Here is a 20,378-nt window from a genome sequence, read left to right on the forward strand (position 1 = left end):
GTTCTCAAGTTAGTGTTCGGTTGCTACTGTTTCCATTCATACGGTAGTTCGTCTAAATGACATAAGCAGAGGAAGTGCATTGCATTAGCAGTCACACCAACAAGGGAAAACTGTAGGGGCTTGGCCATGTACAACAAATGGGCTAACACTAGAAGCAAGACAAGATAAAAGATGCAATGAGGAACACTACACATAGAAAGCGCATTTTTTATTTCATATTGTTTATAATTTTGTTGGAAGTCACACTGGCCCGGCTAAAACATCTGCGTTTCGAACCGTACTACGCATACTGTCAACCAACTCTGAACAGTATGAAGGGTAAGCCTGTGGAAGCTTGTACAGACAGAGCCATAGTCACCCTGAGGCTGAAGCCCCCAGTGTGGTTAAAAAATGACAGTGCCTCCAATGTGCTTATCTATGGACCAGCATTGACTGTAGAAGCCGGGGCGGTGGCTTTGACCGGGGCTCAACTGGAGCAACAGGTGATTTGAACGATTGATAAAGCACCATGGTGTGTCATCCAAGTTGCATGACGGCCAACGAAGCCTTTCAGCATACCCAGCTCACGCCTTTTTATACACCACAATAAAAAATAAATAAAAAAATACTAGAATGTCCATCCAAGGCTTATTTACTTAGCAGACTAGACTATGCTTGTTTCAGGCTTCCACTTTGTTAGCTACTCACGCTGTTTTTATGCCACTCACGCTTTTATTGAGTCGCTGCTTATATCAAATTTTTTTGGGGTCCCACTGACTTTGGTCACAGCAGACCCTTGTCATAACAGACAAGGGGCTGATACATGTTCCTGTATTTCAGAAGGTTTTTTTTTCTACTGAATGCTCCCGTCCCTATGTCCAGTGAAGTGTGGCCCGTTAATCACCTAAGTTTCACATTCCGCAACTTCTCACCACATTCACCGCAACCTCTCACCGCAACACCTCAATATAATGAAACTCGCGGGGAACACAATTTCTTGTACCAAGTATTTTGCTGTGTCGAGCCTGATGAAATGCGGCAGCCAATTGCGTCCGGAAATATAAATTATTTCGCGGTGCCGCAGATTTCGTCATACAGAATTTCGTCATCCGGAGGTTTGACTGTATCATTAATGAGCATCTAAAATGTACATTTCCAATATGCAGGCCACAAGGGTTTTACACATGGACACAAATACAGACATGAATAGGAATGAAATCATCTTTACTTTGCAGTGCTCCACAAAACTGTACAAACACCACCAACAATTTTTCTGTAACTTCACTTATATTCCAAAGTTGCCTCATACAACAAATAACAATGCACTGCTTGCCCACCAACTCAGGTACGAAAATAAGGTGCCATATAAGATAACTTACAAATTCTGCAGGATGTTAACCATCACTACGTAGATCACTATTTAGTTCTCATTTGTACTCATGGTTCAGTGTTCTGCCAATTATAAGCCGTCGTATTTCACTGGTACCTGCACCAATTTCATATAGCTTGGCATCTCGTAAATAACGACCTGTTGGATAGTCGTTGATGTATCCATTTCCACCTAAACAGAAACAAGCATTTTGCTGCATTTGCAAGCAACATAGTATCTCGGCAAAATTCAAGTCTACTACATGCTACATTATGTTTTATGTAATAACAGCAAATCATAGTTACCAAGGCATTGAATAGCATCAAGTGCCATCTGCGTGGCCCTCTCTGCACAGTATAGAATCACACCAGCACAATCCTGAAACAACGGTGAAAACAGGTATGTCGGCACAACTTATTAACAGATGATTTTGAGTCTAACCTTTGACAAAATGTGGCCTTGATCAACAGCTCTGGCAGTATTATACAAATATGATCTGCAAGCGCTGAGTGTTGTGTACATATCTGCTATCTTGCCTTGCATCAGCTGAAAGTATTAGAATAGCATACTATGAACAGCAATGGCAAGCCAACACATGCAGGGCAAGTACCACATGACAACTTATTGGAAAAGTACTGCCTCATAATCAAACACATGGCTCTTTGTAAGTTCTTGCAGCAATGTGCTTGGTATATGCAGACACAGAAGAAATATTTAATGTAGATTACGTTACCTGAAAAGTACCAATGGGTTGGCCAAACTGTTTTCGTTGATGCACATAGTCAAAGGTTGTGTCGCAGCAGGACTGCATTATCCTGAAAAGGGTAGATACTAACTTCTGAAGCATTCCTTGTGTGCATTGTAACATACCCAATACATATAATATGGGAAAATCCTATGTGTATTGTTCTGCTCCATTTGCCATTGCCATCATCTGTACTGTGTTCAACGTTCTCAACAAATATTTGTTTGCTGAGCAGCGGCGGCACGTGTGCCAGTCGCCCATTATTCAGTACATTGCCAATTTTTGTACAATGATGTGAATGTATTTGAAACACTGAAAGCCACCACAGCACGCTCACAGAAGCAGCAAGGAACAGGTAAAAGAAACATCGAACTACATGATGTCAGGTAACCGATCACCAGGGATTCTAGGATTCTGTTTGTTACGGAAAAATACGGATTTCGATTTTGGCTACGGTAAAGCACGGATTTTGCATTTTGAAACCCAAAAATCAAATATTCTTTAGGCATGCATTTCACATGAATTCTCCTTTGGGATGCCCCAGTTCTGTCCGTTGACACTGATCAGAGCTTCAGCAAGGCAGGGATTCCGTTCCACTCTAAGTGCTAACACTGGGGGGTAAAAACGAGTTTTACCACCATGTCTTTTACCACCTAAAACACGAGGCTCTACAAACAATGTTTTGACAGAAGTACTACACATGGTTAATGAAGTCAATTTATACAGGATGCATCACTGTGACTGTGATGGTGAAAAAAAATCGTACTGAATGCTGAAGACATGAAATAATGACCAAAAATCTAGTGATAAAAATCTTACCCAACTGGACCAGCTGCCAAGACAAGCCTCTCATAATCCAGACCACTCATCAGAACATACATGCCTTTGTTTAGGTCGCCAACCATGTTCTCCGCTGCAGCAAGGACAAAGTGAAGGACAAATGATGTTACACTCAGTGGATACTGTCAACTCTTCAGCAGCTGTAATGAGCCTTTACTGCACAAATGTTATGTGATATTATGTAAAATACTCTGTATACAATATACCTATATAGTACATGAAATTTACATCACTGCTACGCTACTGCATAGCAGCATTGCTTTGCATGAAAAAGTGGTGTTTATGAAACACGACACTGACAAGACGCTCTCATCTGTGTGGCACGTTCCTTCGTTGCACAAGCTTAGGGCCCTGTATCATAGGGTAAAACCCGTTATTACCCCCCCCCCCCCCCAAATTTGGATCATTGCCACTTAAGGTAAACCCCAAAAATGAACTTGGCACCATTATTCAGCCACCAATACGCGCACTGGAAAACGCCAAGAACTGGACACCCAGCACAGCTGTTCCGCATCTCATGTTCATCTAAAATGCGAAAAGCGCTCTTTTTTTTTTTCCACCTGCATATCTACATTTGCAGCCGATCTCAGACGATTTTTACCCCCAGATTTTCAAAAAAGCATAAAACCAGAAAGCACAGGACCCGTCAAGCTCAGGCACTACTGATCACGGATCTGACCCACCAACTTGCCTGCCTCTATGCCGTCTTGTTTACGAGATATTCTCAAGTCCGCGTAGTTTCTGACACTGAATTTGTAAGGACACAAAGGTACCTGGGAGGAATTGCAGAGAGGGGTGTTAAAGGGACAGTTGCATCCATTCCAGTCGATTTCAAAACCATAGTGTTATTTTATTCCGCGCGGACCACTGACCATGGTACAGAAATCCCACGTGAAATGGTAGTGAAGTTTGACTGTTACTCGATGGAATACATGACAAGAGCAGGCGCCGGATACTGAGAGTATTCCACGATTCCCTCTCTGCAAAAGCGAGATGATGTCACTCCCTAAGGACCAATGAGAACACGGCCTTGAAAAAAAGGGATGCCACGACCGTCTTACAGAGTTATGGGGCGTCTGGATAGCGCATTTCTCCTCTCAGTGTCGCCCTCTCACTCCTCCACTTAGGTAGTGACACCTCGCGGCAGAACATCTGCAGCTGCGGAAGCAGCGCTGATCTTTAAAATTCGTGTATTTAATATCTAGGCACTTTTCAGACAAAAAATTGGCCAAATCTATAGTCGGCCGATGCAGAATAGTGGTAATTGCGAAAAATTGTACTCTCGAACAAAGCTTGACGTTTATCCAGCCAAAGAAAACAGCCCTGGAATCGCGAAATTAAGTACTCACGAATAATTTCGCGAATAATTTCGCAAATGACTGAATGCGCGATTTGCGAAAATTAATACATCTCGAATAAAAATACGTTTACAGCATTCAGCAGTCTCTACAATGACCTGCCACTGAACACTGACACACACATGCATGCATAAGCAATACAATTTTACAAAGTTTTCAGTGTACAGATTTGCACACAAAGCTGGCAACTCTGCAAGCTTTTGTCATGAAGTAGAAGCTGTAGCCATGCATACAACAGATCAAGCCCTCTGAGCACAAACCTGGAATTCTGCAGTCCTCAAAAATTAGTTCTGCCGTGGGGGATCCCCGCATTCCAAGTTTGTCCAGCTGCTGACCGATACTAAAGCCTGGAGTGCCCTATTAAGTAATTGGCATATGTGGTTCACTTTCGTGAGATAAATGAGGAACACAATGAAGGAACCGCATCGCAAGAGCACATACCTTTTCAATAATAAAAGCGGTAATTCCGTGTTGCGGCTTGTCTGCATTAGGGTTTGTACGAGCATATACAAACAGCACATCAGCAAGAGGGCCATTTGTAATCCAAAACTTTGTGCCATTCAATATAAAATGGTCCCCTGCAAACAAAAAGAAAAAGGACACAAAAGTATTGGTGGCTATTTCACTGTAGCTCTGAGACACACTTTTGTAGAATCCCATTCAAGCACACCTCACCTGTCTTCAAACATCACTCTTCACTTGCCCTCACAAACTCAGCCCATCACCATCATAAACGCTCTTGAGCAACATTACTCACTGACGTTCACTTCATGTCCTCACCTCAAGAGTTCTTTTACGCTGAACTTCACTGAGGAAAACATGTTCAAAGTTCACATAAAATGATCCTTATCAGGTATCAAGTGTGTTCACACAGCCCATCATGTCAGTTTGAGGATATTGAATACCCAACATCCATTCTGAGATGGAAAACTGTTGAAAATCAATGCAGTTGAAAAACTATTTTACCATTTCAGAAGCACACTACGACAGGGAAGACATATGATTTGCAATGAAATGTTGCAATGAAGTAGACATGAAAGAAATTGTTTTCAAACCATGTTCCTCTTACAATTTAGATGTTTTATTTCCAAACAGCTTCAGCTACATTTGATTGCTAGTGCAATTTGCTTCAAAAGTCTGACTTCAGGCAGCATTTCTGGGCTATATGCAGACAAGTTATTCAACACAGGAACAGACACAGGGAACATCAGCACAGTGAGACAACAACAAGGTCATTGGCCACATACAGAAATACACATCCAGTATGTAGCAAAGACTTGCCTTCTCTCTTTGCCGTGAGTTTCATAGATGCAACATCAGATCCCGATCCAGTTTCACTCATCGCTAAAGCTCCAACATGCTCTCCACTTATAAGCTATAGTTTGGAAAATTATTTGCAGTGAATTAGTGCATAAATTAGCACAAAAATATGTCATGAATCATTCAGTAGAAACTGCTTAAAAACATATGCATAAATAAAACAATAAACGCATATTAGAATTACAAAATTATACATCACAAAGGGCCATGGGCTAAAGAAAAAACAGAGTGCTCTACACAGATGGAACCAATTGTACGTGCTTTGCAGTTGTGTGATCTATCCAAAAAATTGTTTTTCATCAACCCCTCGTCAATTAATTAGCGGTAATTAATTTTCTAACTTTCTAATTATCAGTTTTAGCTCTCAGATGTCAATGAGGAAGTTGTAGTACATGTCGAAAAAGACACATCTGCAGTGGTTCGAGGTCGCTATGGCTTGTGGTTTCATTTTTCCCGGGTTTAAAAGATGGTTGGATGCCGGGCGGACCGCAGATCGCTGCCCACCAATCCAACACCCGCGCGCGACGATTCCAGTACCCTCCGGCATACATTGACCTTCAGATTAGCGCTTGGAGACCATCCTTGGGCCACGTCACACAAGAGGAAGATATTTCACCTGTTTCACGGCACACCTATCAGAGTGTACTGCAATCGTCGCATGCAGGCGCCGAATTGTGGGGAGCGCTCTGTGGTGCCCGCGGCTTCTGAAACCAATTTTTAAACCCAGGAAAAAACGAAACCACAAGCCATAGCAACCTGGAACCACTTCAGTTGCGTCTTTTTCGACATGTACTACAACTTCCTCATTGACATCTGAAACCTAAAACGGATAATTAAAAAGTTAGAAAATTAATTACCGCTAATTAATTGACAAGGGGGCGATGAAAAAAATGTTTTTGCATAGACCACACAACTGCCAAGCACATACACTTGGTTCCATTTGATTAGAGCACTCCGTTTTTCTTTAGCCCCTGGCCCTTTTTAGCTGGGACACCCTGTATACAAGGCAATGCTTGGAAAAATGTACTGGTCAAATGATTTGTGCAAACATACTTTAGGAAGATACTTCCGCCTCTGTTCCTCGGTCCCATTTCGATAAATTTGGTTTATGCAAAGGTTCGAATGTGCTCCGTAGCTGAGAGCGATGGATCCACAGGCACGGCTAAGTTCTTCTTGAATGATGCAGTGCTCAAGATATCCGGCTCCCAGACCTCCGTATTCCCCTGAAAATTATACAGTCTGGTTACACATGGAATGTGTAAAAGTAGAGCATAAACCAGCTGAGTGAAACAAACTGTTCAAAGATTAGGATACCAATGCAAAAACAAAAAATTTACCTGGTACTGTGACCCCCATGAACCCCATGTCACCTAGTTTCTTCCAAAAGTCCTACAAAACATAACAAAGCAGGGCACTGCATTAAGCAACACATTCCAAGGTCACAAAGCCTCTCCACAGCCTCTATGAAAATGTAAAATGTCATAAAGTGCCATCCAGAGGTACACCCAGTAGCTTCTCTGCAGAATATACAAGTAGCCTTATTATGACAATGCACCACTGTCATCCTTTTTTGATCGTTCATAGGCATACAGGTAGGAAAGAATGATTTTTTCTCTTAGACGGAAAGATGTCAGGTCAGAAAACTTACAGATTTCAAAAATAAATCGAAGTACTTTTTTTTGCTCTGCTAAGCAATGCAAGGCTGCACTGGTCAAGACATTTAACACCTTCATCCACCCTCACAACACCTTGTCAGGAAGTTTTTTTGAGAGTGTTGGTTCTGATTGATGCCATCCATGAGTGTGTGTTGTTTTTAGCAAATATTTGAGACCACTATGTTTTTTGTGTATACCTAATCTCAAGAGTGTTTAAATGGCAATGTAATGCCCTCCTCTATCAAAACCCTTAATGGAGGCAATCAAGGGCAGATGTGACTACAGTTGCTTGTTGATCCACTTGTGATGCGATTCTCAATGTGCTAGGAGTATGATATTAACTTACACACAGAAGCGTTACAGCCAACTGTGTGTTACAGCAAAATGTGTAACTGTGCAAATTCACATTCATCATCACACTGAAATATTGGTGATTTACCTACTCGGAATCCAGGGAAGTGATTGGCTTTATCAATCTCCTGCGCGTGTGGCGCCAGCTCTTTCTGTGCAAAGCTGAAGGCTGCTTGTCGTAGCTGTAAAATATTTAAGTATCATTATTATTAAGGCCACAGCATGTGTTGATCTTGTGCATGTATTGGCATTGAGTAGCAATAGGTAAACAAACAGGGGACAAAGAAAAACGGTTGGACTGCAAGTCGGCAACCACTACTCACGGCAGCAGTTTCACGTAAAAGCTTTATCTCACCATAACATACAGCACTGAACACAGTGGCGTAGCCAGGGGGTAGGTTCAGAGATTCAAATCCCCCCCCCCCCCCCCGAAATTGTACCTTTGGTTGTGCATTTGGGACAGGGAAACAAGGGGAAATCCTCCTCTCCCATGTAAAGTCCCCATAGAACCCCTCTTGAAATATTTTTCTGGCTACGCCACTGACTGAACATGAGCATAAGCATAAGCATAACACAACCGGTGACTCAGTCAGACTTTCTCGAACCTAAGAATGCAATATATATGCTAGAGCAAGTGTCTAAAGGAGCATGAAAGAGATGCGAAAAATAAATGTTTGTTAATAATAAAAGCTACCTGGGCACAGGAAAGGAAGCCTGTCGTGCAAACTACTATCCCTATGTCGGGTACGGTGTATACACGTACCCACAGCAACGCCATTATCTTATCGCATGTATCTGATAACGACCTTTATCACTTGTCCCCATACCAGCACATGTGTATACACCCTCCCCAACTGACAGATAGTCGTTTGCCCGACAGGCTTCGTATCTGGTCCCCAAGTGCTGGAGTCACTTCAAATGCTACAGCCTACAGCTCGAGAATTGCACGTAAGTGTGAGTATGGTGAAGCAGGATGGTGTAGCAGCTGTTGGTAACAGTTTCCGGCGTCTGGGATGATGTAGGCACGGACGGTCTCGTCTCGTCCGCTTGTTTCTGTCCGTGCCTCGATTACCCCAGATCTCAGGAAAATGTCTTCAACAACTGCTGTAACCGGTGACCATTGTATCAGTGCTGTGCAGCGAAATGGAGGTTTCAAATTACCCCTTGTTGATCTTCCGTCAGACCATACATTACGTCAGGAATTGTATAGTGGGAGCACTTTCGAGCTGAACTCAGAAAACCGCATCGTCGGTTCTCAAGTCGTAAGCATGCAGCTCGCACAACTCTGAACGTCGCCATTGCCCTAATGAATTGGCCAGACTTGGCACGCTTGGCATCTGATTGGCATGGACTGGGCCATGGATTTGACTTAGGCTTCGGAAAAATTGTATCATTGTTGCTCGCATCTCGCATCGCTCGAGCAAAAACGTGACAGGGCAGTGCGAACACGAAATGTTTTCTTTTGTATGTGCGCGCTTGTAGGAACACGAAACCGGAGAAAAATAACAGGCGGCATTTTCATATGTTTCTATTTAACATTCAATGTTTGCCGAACCAGTTTTTTCTTACCCGTCTTTCTCCGTGTCGTCGTCTGCGGCGAGAGTAAAGTGGGAACAAGCGCAGAAAGAAATCATAGAAAAAAAACTCTAAGGCGCTCCTGCTCAAAGTGGTTTCCGTAGTGTTACTGTGATGTGTGTAACTTTTTGATTGTGCATTTTTTGGATCCAAACGCGCATAAATTATCCACGAAACAGCTACAATCAGACTACGCGGTCAACAAAGCAGTGAAGTGTACCGCATTGGTGTTTTCTGCGTATCTCCATTTGGGACGTCTGCATACAAAGACGTACGCTTTCTCACGAAGGTACTTACCTCCTCAGAATTTCGGAGCGTCACCTGCCCAGGTAGGCCGTGTGCTTTTTGTCTATCCGTTCAAAACCGTTTGGGATCATACAACGATATTTGTTGAGACAGTACCATGAGGAGCTTTCCAATCGCTGTGCACAATACTTTTTGACTTGTGTTCACAGAAATATTGTTACATTGACCTTTTTCTTCGACAAATTTTTAAAAAGCATTTGTGTGCGTGAGCACGCAAACAAAGCGTGTCGGATTTCGAGGCGTCGGTGCCTCATTTGCATGGCAGGTAATTCATTTGCAGTTATATTCAATCAATGGAGTGTCCGTTGAAACTCGTATTATCATCTCCCGCTCTCTCAATGAGGTGCGCAGGGGGATTTTGAATGACTTGACAAATTTTGTAAATCGACCAAAAATTCGTCGTTCCATGAATGTTTTATGCGCTGTCAGTGCGTTTCACTTCACACTTCATGTCGACCATACTACACACATTGGTTAGTTTTGCTTGGGGTGGCTTGAACGCGCGGTTCTTGGCAGACGAACACACCACGCTAGGAGAAAGTGAATCACACTCCTGAACGAAATCCGCGTTGTTTGGAGGTGTGCTGGGAAAGGATGAGACACGGAAATTACGTGTGACATTCGTGTTTCATCGATGACTCGTTGATCGCGTAACCTATATCTTGGAGGCAGGCTGATCCCTTTTCCGCGGGTGTTCTTGCAACTTTTCTTAAGTCTACAGATATATACCTGCATTTCGGAGTGGCCATTATATAGTGATCACGTTGTGACAGGTAGGAAGCGAGCGAATGCCTTATGGAAATTTTAATTGTTTGTATCTGATGGGATGGGGATGTATGTTTGTTGTTTGTGTTTGTACATTTCCATTTTTCTTCTTTCTATTTCTATTCTGTGCTATACTGTATGTCTTGGAGAGGCTTGGTGACTTGTCGTTTCCAAACAAAATGCAAGTGTTTGATCGGGTTCAAGTGTCGTCTGCTTCTCTGTTCGCTTGTAAGGAGAGAAAGAGAGAAGTAGAGGAAGCTGGGCAGACGTTGTGGAAAGAGTGAGGAAATGAGCGTCGAATGCTAACCGACAAAAAACAAGAGCGACCAAATTTGCACGCGTTTCTTGAATGTTCATTCGTCACCGTTCAAACTCACTTGGTGAATATGAACAATGAGTATATGAAGCCATTGATGACTTCATAATACCGAAAGGTCTTACAGTCACTCCCACGTGAATGGATGCACACCAAGAGCACGTTTCTGAACTGAAGTTAATTGAAGTTCTGAAGTCTCCCACCAAAGGGACACTGCGGAAAGCACCATTTCAGAATGCTCGTTTAACTCGCATTGAGAGATCGCAGTTGACTTTTCCGCACCGTAATTACCGAGGACCATACACCGTAATCGAATACGACAACGACTATTTAAAATTGACGTCACTGTAGCACCCCTTGACGGAAGCCGTTACGTGCAAGCCTCTATAATGAGTAGGACAGCGGTCCGCCCACACACTACTTCTCTATCCGTGTCTACGCTCATAGTATGCGAGGCGACTAGAAGGGATCTAAATTGAACGCGGAAGCTTCCAAGAGAAGAGGAAGACAAAAAGGAAGGACACAAGAAGATGTGCTGCCGACAAGAACTAATGAGTCGTGCTATCCATTTGTATTCATGCGATGATATGGTTGGCGCTTTCCTGGAAGGGATGGGCCGCCGGTAAATTGATAGGGCTTCCGGAAATTGCTGCCAGGTATAACTGTGTAAGCATGATGTAAAAGTGGGCGATCTAAGTGACCGCACAATACACGCCTCGGGATATTCTACGAAAAGCACAATTTCAAGGGGTTCAGGTAGTTGCACTCCATAACACCGTTTTGAGCTGGGCGTTTTGCAAACACCCTTTTGAACACTCTTCTTACATTTTTTTTTAGTTGAGCATGCGGAAATGAAAAAAAGAAAACATTATTTACAGGACGAAAACCACGCAAGTTTGTGAAGTTTAGGGGTGATTATTTGCAGGGCCGCATGGGGAGTAAATTTCTGTGTCAGGGGACTAAAACGGGGAGACATTGGCAACGGGGGTTGGACGGGGGCAGTTAATAGCGAATTTTAGTGCATCGTCCGCGTTGCGTTGGTGGTTCTGCGCACGCGCAAAACATAGAGAGAGCTTCTCGCATTGCGCTGAACCACCACGCTATCCCTTACGTACGCAAAGCCGATAGCGTACGACGCACTAAAACTCTTTATTAGGCGATACAGAAATACGGTTTATTGCCACTCGCACATACATTAGCGCGTATAGATGCAAGTACTCCTCCTTGTGTATCAGATATATTTCTCTGGTACTGACCGCGACACAGTATGTCACTGCAGTTAACAATGACTAACGACATATTTGCAGCGTGACGCGGGAGTGTCATACACGTTGCAGGCAGGATGGGTCTGCGGCTGCCACTTTCATCCCACTCGTTCATGTATCTGGAGTAGGATGGAACGACATTTGTATTTCGATATTTTATCGAATTTCGATACAACGTCGATATATTTCCATGATGAAATATCGATTCCTTTTAAAGTATGAGTTTCTCAAAGAAAATCCCGCATGGGGGGGGGCAGGAACGTGTTAAAAGTAGGAAAACGGTTTTAAAAAGTAGGAGGGTCCCTTGCGATGCTTTGTTCCTGAAGCCCTTCTGCAGTGTGGCTCACAGAAATGTAGTTTTCAGTTTTCCATCCTCGGCAGCAGAGACCTCTGTTTCTTGAAAAGTGTCTTTTTTTCCTCGTCGTCGTCTTCTTTTTCTTCTTGTTTGTCAACAATCATGCCATTGTGTCCACCTGCAGTGGTGGAAGTCTGCACGTTCTCTTTGATCAACTTACACACACGAACAGCACTCATTGCGACATCCTTAGAGCAGTCGTATACCTTCACGGAAGATAAGATATGTGGGCGCCTCACAGGTAGGCGACGACATTGAAAGATGCTTGAAAGACGAAAAGGCAGTGCTGCTGACCTTACTCTTCAATGCGAGGCGAGTGTTCATGTAACTCTTTTTTTCGCATTTTACACTGAGCAACGTCACCTTCGTAATGGATACTATGCAACCCTTAGATGGCTATTGGCTTAGTAGGCTATTGACGCAATATCTTCATGAGTGTGAAGTTACGTTAATTCGAGACATAAACAACAGGCGAATACAAACAAATGTGGCGTATGCCGCCTTCATTGTTCTTCCCTTCCGGTCAGTAAACATGATGACAGTTATTTTACATTTACTGTGTTGTTGTTGTCGAGCTTGAGCAATCCGCGTGTAGGACCTAATAAAGGTGTCGTACTGCACTCTCAGAACAGAACTTCACCGCATAGCACGTTGTGCGCCAACCACTGTCATGAATGATAGGGTTATCGCTTCTGATTTGAAGAGAGAGAGGGACGTACGCTTTTTGTATCCAAATTGCTACAAAAAGGCGCACGCCCCTCGTGCTCTTCGAACCAGAAGCGACAACCCTATCATTCGTGGCAATGGGTGGCGGACAACGTGCTATGCGGTGAAGTCGGTTCTGAGAGTGTGGTGGCGATTCTCTCATGTCCATTTGCCAGTTGGGTTCCGTATTTTCACCAGAATCTCCAAGTGGTTATCGCACATTTCATAAAAGATCAACATGTGCACATCATGATCAGCATATATCCGCATGGTGCATGGGCACGTTGCATATTAAGTAGGGCCCGTTTATTTGTTCCGAAACGTTCAGTTGCTTTTGAACTCGTTCGGGTAATATAGTTCGCGGGACGGCGCACAAAAAATAAAAAGTAACACAACGAGAGCAGAAAAGGAAAAGAGAGAAAGCGCGAGGATGTTTAGCGCTGTTTCCAATGACAATCTTATAAACGTATTCCAACAACAACAACTTTATTGCGAGATGATCAATGGGGAGTTTCATCGCCAGGGGCGACAGTCTACCCTATTCCCGTGATACCCGAGGCAATATTATTAATTCATTGGGTATTAATTGGATATTCCCAGTTGCAACCGAACAGCGAAAAACGATTTCGATGGATTCTTACTGGTGTTCAATGGCTGATACAGAGAAACGCTCAGTTGCGTAGGCTTGAGCATATCTTTACAAACCGCAACCCCCTGCCACGCATTAAAACACAAGAGAGCGCACACGCGGGGCTAGAGCGTTGCGGAAATAGGTGGATCCCCTGCGTTGGCGGCCACAGAAAGGCATCGTGTTCCGGTATTCCTTTCACGCACCTGATAAGTGCTGGGCAACGCACACATCCAATTAAACCACGCGGATTGCCTGTAATAGAACGATGATCACCGGTGAGGTCGCGCCTGTGGTCAGTCTTATCGGAAGTACCGTATTAGGGCTGGAGTGGTGCTGTGAAGTCTGGCTCGCCTGGACGCCCGGTCATTTGACCTTGTAAAGCTCCTGGGTCCTCAGCCATTCAATCGTCAAGAGGGCTGCATTGAAAGCGCTCCTACGTTTCCTTGAAGAAACGCATCTGATTGACATTTTGTGACACTTTCTGGTCCGTCGTTTGTGACAAGTGTTCACACTAGTTTGGGATATTTGTCTCCCGCCCCTCAACTACTGGGTTTTGTCCCCCCCCCCACTTTTTTTTTTTATTTCAACTAACTGGGGCTAAGTGGTCTGAGATAGCCAGTCTGACTAGCTATAACCAGTATACAGCTATAACACGAAGCGGGTCCTCTGGTCAGTTTAAACCGTCTTAACGAATGCAAACAACTCAGGGAAAAGAGGTGCTGACGCCAGGAATCGAACCTGGGTCTTCTGATTTCCGGTCAGATATGCTAACCGCTACACCACACCAGCACGCCGTTTCCCTTGAGCCATTGAGTGCCTCAAGTACGAGGGAAACTTGCTGATCCTAAGGTTGCAGGTTCGAATCTGGTCGGGGACGCCAGCGACTTGATGCCTGAGTACAAGTTCATTAGGCATGTTGTGAGCTGGTACAGGTTAAATGGCGGGCAAAGTTATTACACAGGCGCACCACTACGGCGTCGCTTATGGTCATGCCCGAACAGCAATATATCGGCCCAATGTTGGCTGGATATCGGCAATACTGAACCAGTGATTGATTGATTGATTGAAAAATAAAAATTATGGAGTGACTGAACCAGTATTGGTTGTTGTGCTGCTTCGCTGTTGTCTCGCAACGTCACACCTCTCTTATGTTTGTATGCTTACCCTGTATAGCCCACGAATGCATATGCTCACTATGGTATCATCACGCAGCATAAACAATGCATCTCATACAAGGCGCTCTGAAGGATCTGCGGTCGCGCAAACATCCCGCCGTCAACGCCATGATGTCATCCGTGTTGAATGTATCGTCACTTCGGATTACGTCTATACTTTATTTTAGTGGTCGTGCTGCAGGTGTGACGTTCTGAGGCCCCGCTACCGAGACATTTGCATAGGTGCATAACGTGGGCTTTGAAAAATTGCGGACGAGCGTGATGGTGGGATGAACTTGCAAACTCTATAGGCAGACGTATAGACCGCTATAGCGTTGGCTTTCCTGTCGCGCCCGGAGAGGTATGTGTAGAATGCCGTTATCTTTACAACGTCACGAGGACATGGCTTGTTTAGCAAATAAATGTAATAGCGGCGTATAATCACATGCAGTGGTGCGAGACAGTATGATTTGCGTGTGAGCTCAGGGAGGGTCGCAAAGGGCATGTACAAGTGAAGCGTGAAGATGACAGCTCCCAAATTATGGACGTCTTGTTTTTTGTTTTTCTTGCTTTTTTTTGTGTGTGTGTGTTATACGCATAGTGTGACAGGATGCATTGATGAAGTACAACACGAAAGTTATGTCTTCCAAATGTTTCGCAGTGTTATGAATGGAATGATTATAATGTGACAGTATAAGGAGCTTCTGTTGATAATGATGACGATACGGTAGGACATCGTCAATCACGAAAGACAAGAAAATGCGGGTGGGCGTCTCTGATACGCGTACGGACTTCGGTTCAAATTGTCAACTTTATCTGGGGGTCTAATAATATAGAGAACACACTCTAAGTGGGGGGGGGGGGATGAGAATTGGGGGTATCTACAGCTTCTAGTCAACTGGGCTGCAGGGACTCTCCTGACCCCGAAATTTACACTCCACCACCGAAAATAGCCCCAAAATTCCCGTGAACTTCCGTGCATTTAGTCCATCAAAGGACAACAATTACTCGAATTTCTTTTGCCTTTTCACCATGTCTTATAGGTTATGGTCACGGCATGTCACCGATTAGGATTGTGTGTTTGCTTTGCTCCCCACTTCTGTTCGGATAATATCAAAAGAAGCCCGTTAGTAACCCAATAACGCTATCTTTATGCTGAGGCGGCGACGCTTTTTGAAACGAGACGGACAGAGGCGCAGGTAGAAGAAGAACAACAACATTCCCGTTGTGCGCAGCAGCAGCGTCATCCGGGGTAAACCATAACCCATAACCGAAGCAGACGACGGAGAAGTGTCCCTCAAAATTCCCATGCTGCTTTGCGCCGCGCGCTTGGTGGCGCGCGCATTTTTGTAAAATCGTCCATTTACTGCACTGCACAGCCACTGTGGTGATGATGGCGATCATTGTCTCACGACCTAGAGACTGGAATTACCGAATTAATTTACACGCTTCAACATCCTTGAAAGCCGATGAGTTCATGTCACACTGATTGGTGGCGCCCTTGTATTTCTTGTCGTCGTGCTTTAAATGCTCTCCTCTTTCAAAGCGTGACAGGGTTGTGTTGTGAGAAGGGGTGTCGTTTCCCACCAACACAGTGCCGCCCATCCTGTCCCAAAGGAAGAGATACGTGGTGCCAATCAGGACGCGGATGCTTGTTCACTCAACTGGATGCAATTGGTTAATGAACCGGAAGGTCACTCTGCATGCCACGCTCTCTCTCTCTCTCTCTCTCTCTCTCACTCACACACACACATATATACACTACAGCCTGAGACTATGAAGTATGGGAGCTTTGAACGTGACATCATATCTTCAGTTGGTGCCGCGCATAATTCGCGCTCAACTTCACTGTTCCTCGTGCCGAAATGATATGAGAAAATCAAGTGGTGGAGATGAACCCTACACTCTTAAAAATGAACTTCACCGCGTAGCACACTGCTAGCCAACCATCATCTGGAATGATACAGTTATCTGCTGAACAAGAGAGAAACTGATGTTCTGAGGCTGTGGGTTCGATCCCTACAGCTGGCTAACCTTTTCAGTGACTTTCATCAGTTATCTGCCCTGATTTGTTGAAAACTGGAGGCGTATGCCTTTTTTGTGACAATTATGAACTGCATAAGTGTCACAAAAAAGGCATACGCCTCCCGTTTTCAACAAATCAGGGCAGATAACGGTATAATTCGAGATGAGGGTTGGCTAGCAGCGTGCTATGCGTGAAGTTCATTTTTAAGAGTGTAGGTCGCGACTGGGAGGTACCCGGGTTCGAGTCCCGGTGCCGGCTGTGCTGTCTGGGGTTTTTCCTGGGTTTTCCTCAGACGCTCTCAGACATATGTCGGCACAGTTCCCTTAGAAGTCGGCCCAGGACGCACATTCCCCCAGGGCGTCAGTCGTGACGTTGCCCACATACGTGAGGCCGACAACGGCAAGCCACCATCACCACCACCACCATCATTTTTAAGAGCGTATGGTGCTTTCGGTTCGTGCACGATAAGTGCTCACACATAGTCGACTGCTTTGGGTCAGAAGCGAAGCCACAGAATCGGAAACCTAAACCGAAAAGCGGAGAAAAAACTAAAAACTGATATCATGCACGCCATTTTGCAACTGAAAAGGAGGAGTGATAAGAGGTTAACCATGTCACGACTCGCAGGAGGCGTACGGCTTTTCTGTTACAACTATGTCCCGTATAATTATCACAACAACAAAAAAAGGCGTACGCCTCCTGTTTTCAACAAATCAGTGGAGAGGACGATGTCATTCGAGATGATGGTTGGTTAGGAGGTGAAGTTATACTGCCATTCCGTTTAATGCGTTAAGTTTGCCGTGCAGCTAGGGTATAAGTCGCGAAAGGGATTAACGGTTGTGGCAATGCGTCCATCTAGTCCACAAAAGGACCAAAACTACTCCTTTTTTTCTTAGAGCGTTGAATTTCGGCAGGTGACCACAGTGCAAATTGAAGAAACCGTTCCATGATATCTCGGTGTCCTCGAAACGAACCAGTAGATCCAATATCGGTTCGTTGCCTTTTTCAGAAGAAATTCTACATAAAACGCTGAGGCACATACGACCGTGTGGGAATTACATTATGCGGTCGACCGTTGGCGATCCCTCGAAGGGCAGCTGCTACTTAGACGTCACGGGACAGTGGAGCCCAACAGGTGAACTTATGCATAAGGAAGGGGGCCAGGTGCAAGTCTGCTTTCTTCGCAAAGTCGTTTTCGGCAAGTGGCAAAATGTCGGTATAGACAGTGTCACGTGATGGGTGAACGGCCTGCTAAGCTTATTACGTGGTTTGAATTTTCTAGATGCATATCGGCGTCACTTTTATTCGGTTCAGCGAGAACCCGCGTAATACGCTTTTATACCAGAAACACGCTTTTTCCCCCATTGCATACCATGTGGAGACCCCGGTCACTTTAATTTTTCGTGTTCAGATTATTACGTGTGTCGTTATTCACTCCTAAAAGAGAACTTCACCACATGGCACTGCGTCATCGAGCGTGCTCAGGCTTCCGTGGTCTCTGCTTTTGTGCGCTTGGTAGACGTGGAGAGAGGCGGATCCAGGATTTTTCTGAGGGGGGGTCTTGCACTCTAAAAACAGAACTTCACCGCATAGCACGAATGATAAGGTTATCGCTTCTGATTCATGGCGAGAGGGGGGCGTACGCATTTTTGTGGCAATTTTCATATACCCAAATTGCCACAAAAAAGCGTACGCCCCTCCTCTCTCTCTTCTAATTAGAAGAGATAGCAGAAAGAAGACGGTTGAGAGCATTTAAATTTTAATGAGACGAGACTTTCGTGAAGAAGGCTGCACTTCTTCAGGTCTGAAGACATCTTCTGGATTGCCGGTCCAGGGCTCTACCAATTGAGCTAAGCTAACACGCCTTCTCAGCGAATTCCAGGGTGCGTCATCTGAAGGGACAAACCAGCCACTCTCTCTCACTCAACCCCCTTTCACTCTCACATTTTTCTCACTCACACACACATTCATACGACGGGATCGAGTGTGAGTGTGGGTTCGAGTCCTATAGCTGGCTAACCTTTTCAGTGACTTTCATCTTTCATCGTTAATTTCTTAGGCAATTGAGGCTTTGTATATGTATTTGTCCCTTCTATGTTGTTCCAGTCTCAGAACATCAGTTCTTTCATGTTCATTAGATGCTGTCAACCGTCCTCTTTCTGTTGTGAACCTCTATCGCCGGATACTTGCACGCTGCTCTTCTACGTACTACAGAAGTGATAATGCTATCATTCGTGGCAATTGTTTGTGCAGAGCGTGCTACGCGGTGTAGTTCTGTTTTTAGCGTGTGGACGGCATGCTATTACACCACCAAGGCCAGTTGTAACGAATGGCTGAATTGGGTGGGGGGGGGGGGTCAGAACATCCTGACCCCCCCCCCCCCCTAAATCCGCCCTTGCGTGGAGACTTTGGGTGACATTGAAGCCAAGCTCTTCCAAGGACTGTGAAAGCGCAGACGACGGCCCGGGTGGAGAAAATAGGAAGCGTAGTGCTTTAATCCTAGAACATAGGAACAGGAGACAAACAATCAGGTGTATACTTGACTCTAGCGCGTACGATTCTAGAGTCTGTCCGCGTGCATTTCTCCTGTTTTGGCCTCCGCTTTATCCCTGCTATCATCTGCTTTAATCCCTTCAGCTGACGACCCTGACGCATCGCAACAGGACGTTAACGCCCTATTATTGTGGATTTTTCAAAGGAAAGGAGATGTCTTGGCCTCTTGAACCGACTTTCAGCTCATGTAACACAGGCAGAAAGGATTAAATGAACAAAAAGCCGCGCATTATCAACACGCGTCTCCGGGAAGGACCGCGCTCTTTGTGAGCATCAGGCCGAAGAGTCTGAGCTGATAGGAGCAGACGGAAACCGAATGCCCTCGACTAAATCTTTCCGATTACGCAGGTATCAGATGAATAGCGTTTCCACGTGAACAAGGAATGACACAGGAGGTGGCGCCTCTGTCGTGCGTACATTTGCCTTTCGTCCTCGTCGCCCGATGATGTAAAAGACAGTTTTCGCAATAAATTGCAAGAACGCTCGCACTGTCTGCGCTATAATGTGACATACGGTTCAGAATCGGGTTTCCTATTTCTCCAAGAAAGGCGGTGACTTTCGCTAGGCAACGACAACACTGCATTTTGGATACGATTACGATAGTAATGACGATGATGTTAAGTGAGGAGTTTCACTGGGACAGTCGATACTCTTCTTCGATACTAGCAATTTTCGAATTTCCATTTGCACGATTGGGTTGGACTAAATTGAGGTTGGACTCTGGCGTGAAGTTGGCGGAAACGCTACCGAATCTGATTCAGTCGGTTCAAAGGGCATTTGCTGCTTGGTTTATGCATTCTGTGCGTGCTTTTCTTCTAACGTATTGAGTCACGCAACCTCTGGCGCCAGAGATTCGTCGTAGGCACCGCACACATACGTACAGACAGACATATATGTATAGATATGTATACTATGCGGAATGATGGGAACGAAACGCGATACGAAGGTGAAAGTCTGTTAAGTGAGCTCTACAGTTCTCCGAAGCACCGGGAATGCCCATGCCACGCGTCTCCAGGTGACGCGTGCATTCGGTATAGATAAACCTCCGGTGAGGTGAAAGTCGGATGCATATGTTGGGGTTTCAATGTGCCTACAGGCTTAATACGCGCG

At 44.8% G+C, this 20,378-nt stretch overlaps 2 protein-coding genes and 1 non-coding gene across 9 annotated transcripts in view; 1 reads left to right on the plus strand and 2 right to left on the minus strand.

Moving 5' to 3' along the window:
- Nucleotides 1-1,186: 1,186 nt before the first annotated feature.
- On the minus strand, nucleotides 1,187-8,963 carry LOC135368507 (isovaleryl-CoA dehydrogenase, mitochondrial-like). The gene is made up of 12 exons (XM_064601848.1): nucleotides 8,779-8,963; nucleotides 7,710-7,799; nucleotides 6,949-7,000; nucleotides 6,665-6,834; nucleotides 5,573-5,666; nucleotides 4,733-4,869; nucleotides 4,552-4,648; nucleotides 2,913-3,006; nucleotides 2,082-2,163; nucleotides 1,790-1,894; nucleotides 1,654-1,726; nucleotides 1,187-1,540 (listed from the first exon to the last, which is right to left on the minus strand). The coding sequence occupies exons 1-12, from the start codon at nucleotides 8,914-8,916 to the stop codon at nucleotides 1,407-1,409; spliced, it is 1,266 nt and encodes a 421-aa protein (XP_064457918.1). The 5' UTR covers nucleotides 8,917-8,963; the 3' UTR covers nucleotides 1,187-1,406.
- Nucleotides 8,475-20,378, plus strand: part of LOC135368501 (rap guanine nucleotide exchange factor 2-like) — a 167,132-nt gene continuing 155,228 nt past the window's right edge. For 5 of the 7 annotated variants that reach the window (XM_064601834.1, XM_064601841.1, XM_064601838.1 and 2 more), the window contains exon 1: nucleotides 8,475-8,565. The gene's annotated coding sequence lies outside the window, so the exon portion shown is untranslated. Of the gene's footprint in view, nucleotides 8,566-9,280; nucleotides 9,522-12,456; nucleotides 12,512-20,378 lie in introns of those variants that run through there. The other 2 variants (XM_064601835.1, XM_064601836.1) reach the window with 2 other exon arrangements.
- Nucleotides 14,253-14,324, minus strand: Trnas-gga (transfer RNA serine (anticodon GGA)). The gene has a single exon. It is a non-coding gene; the product is annotated as a tRNA-Ser (tRNA).

Source organism: Ornithodoros turicata, chromosome 9, assembly GCF_037126465.1.
Source record: "Ornithodoros turicata isolate Travis chromosome 9, ASM3712646v1, whole genome shotgun sequence".
Classification (NCBI taxonomy): Eukaryota; Metazoa; Arthropoda; class Arachnida; order Ixodida; family Argasidae; genus Ornithodoros; species Ornithodoros turicata.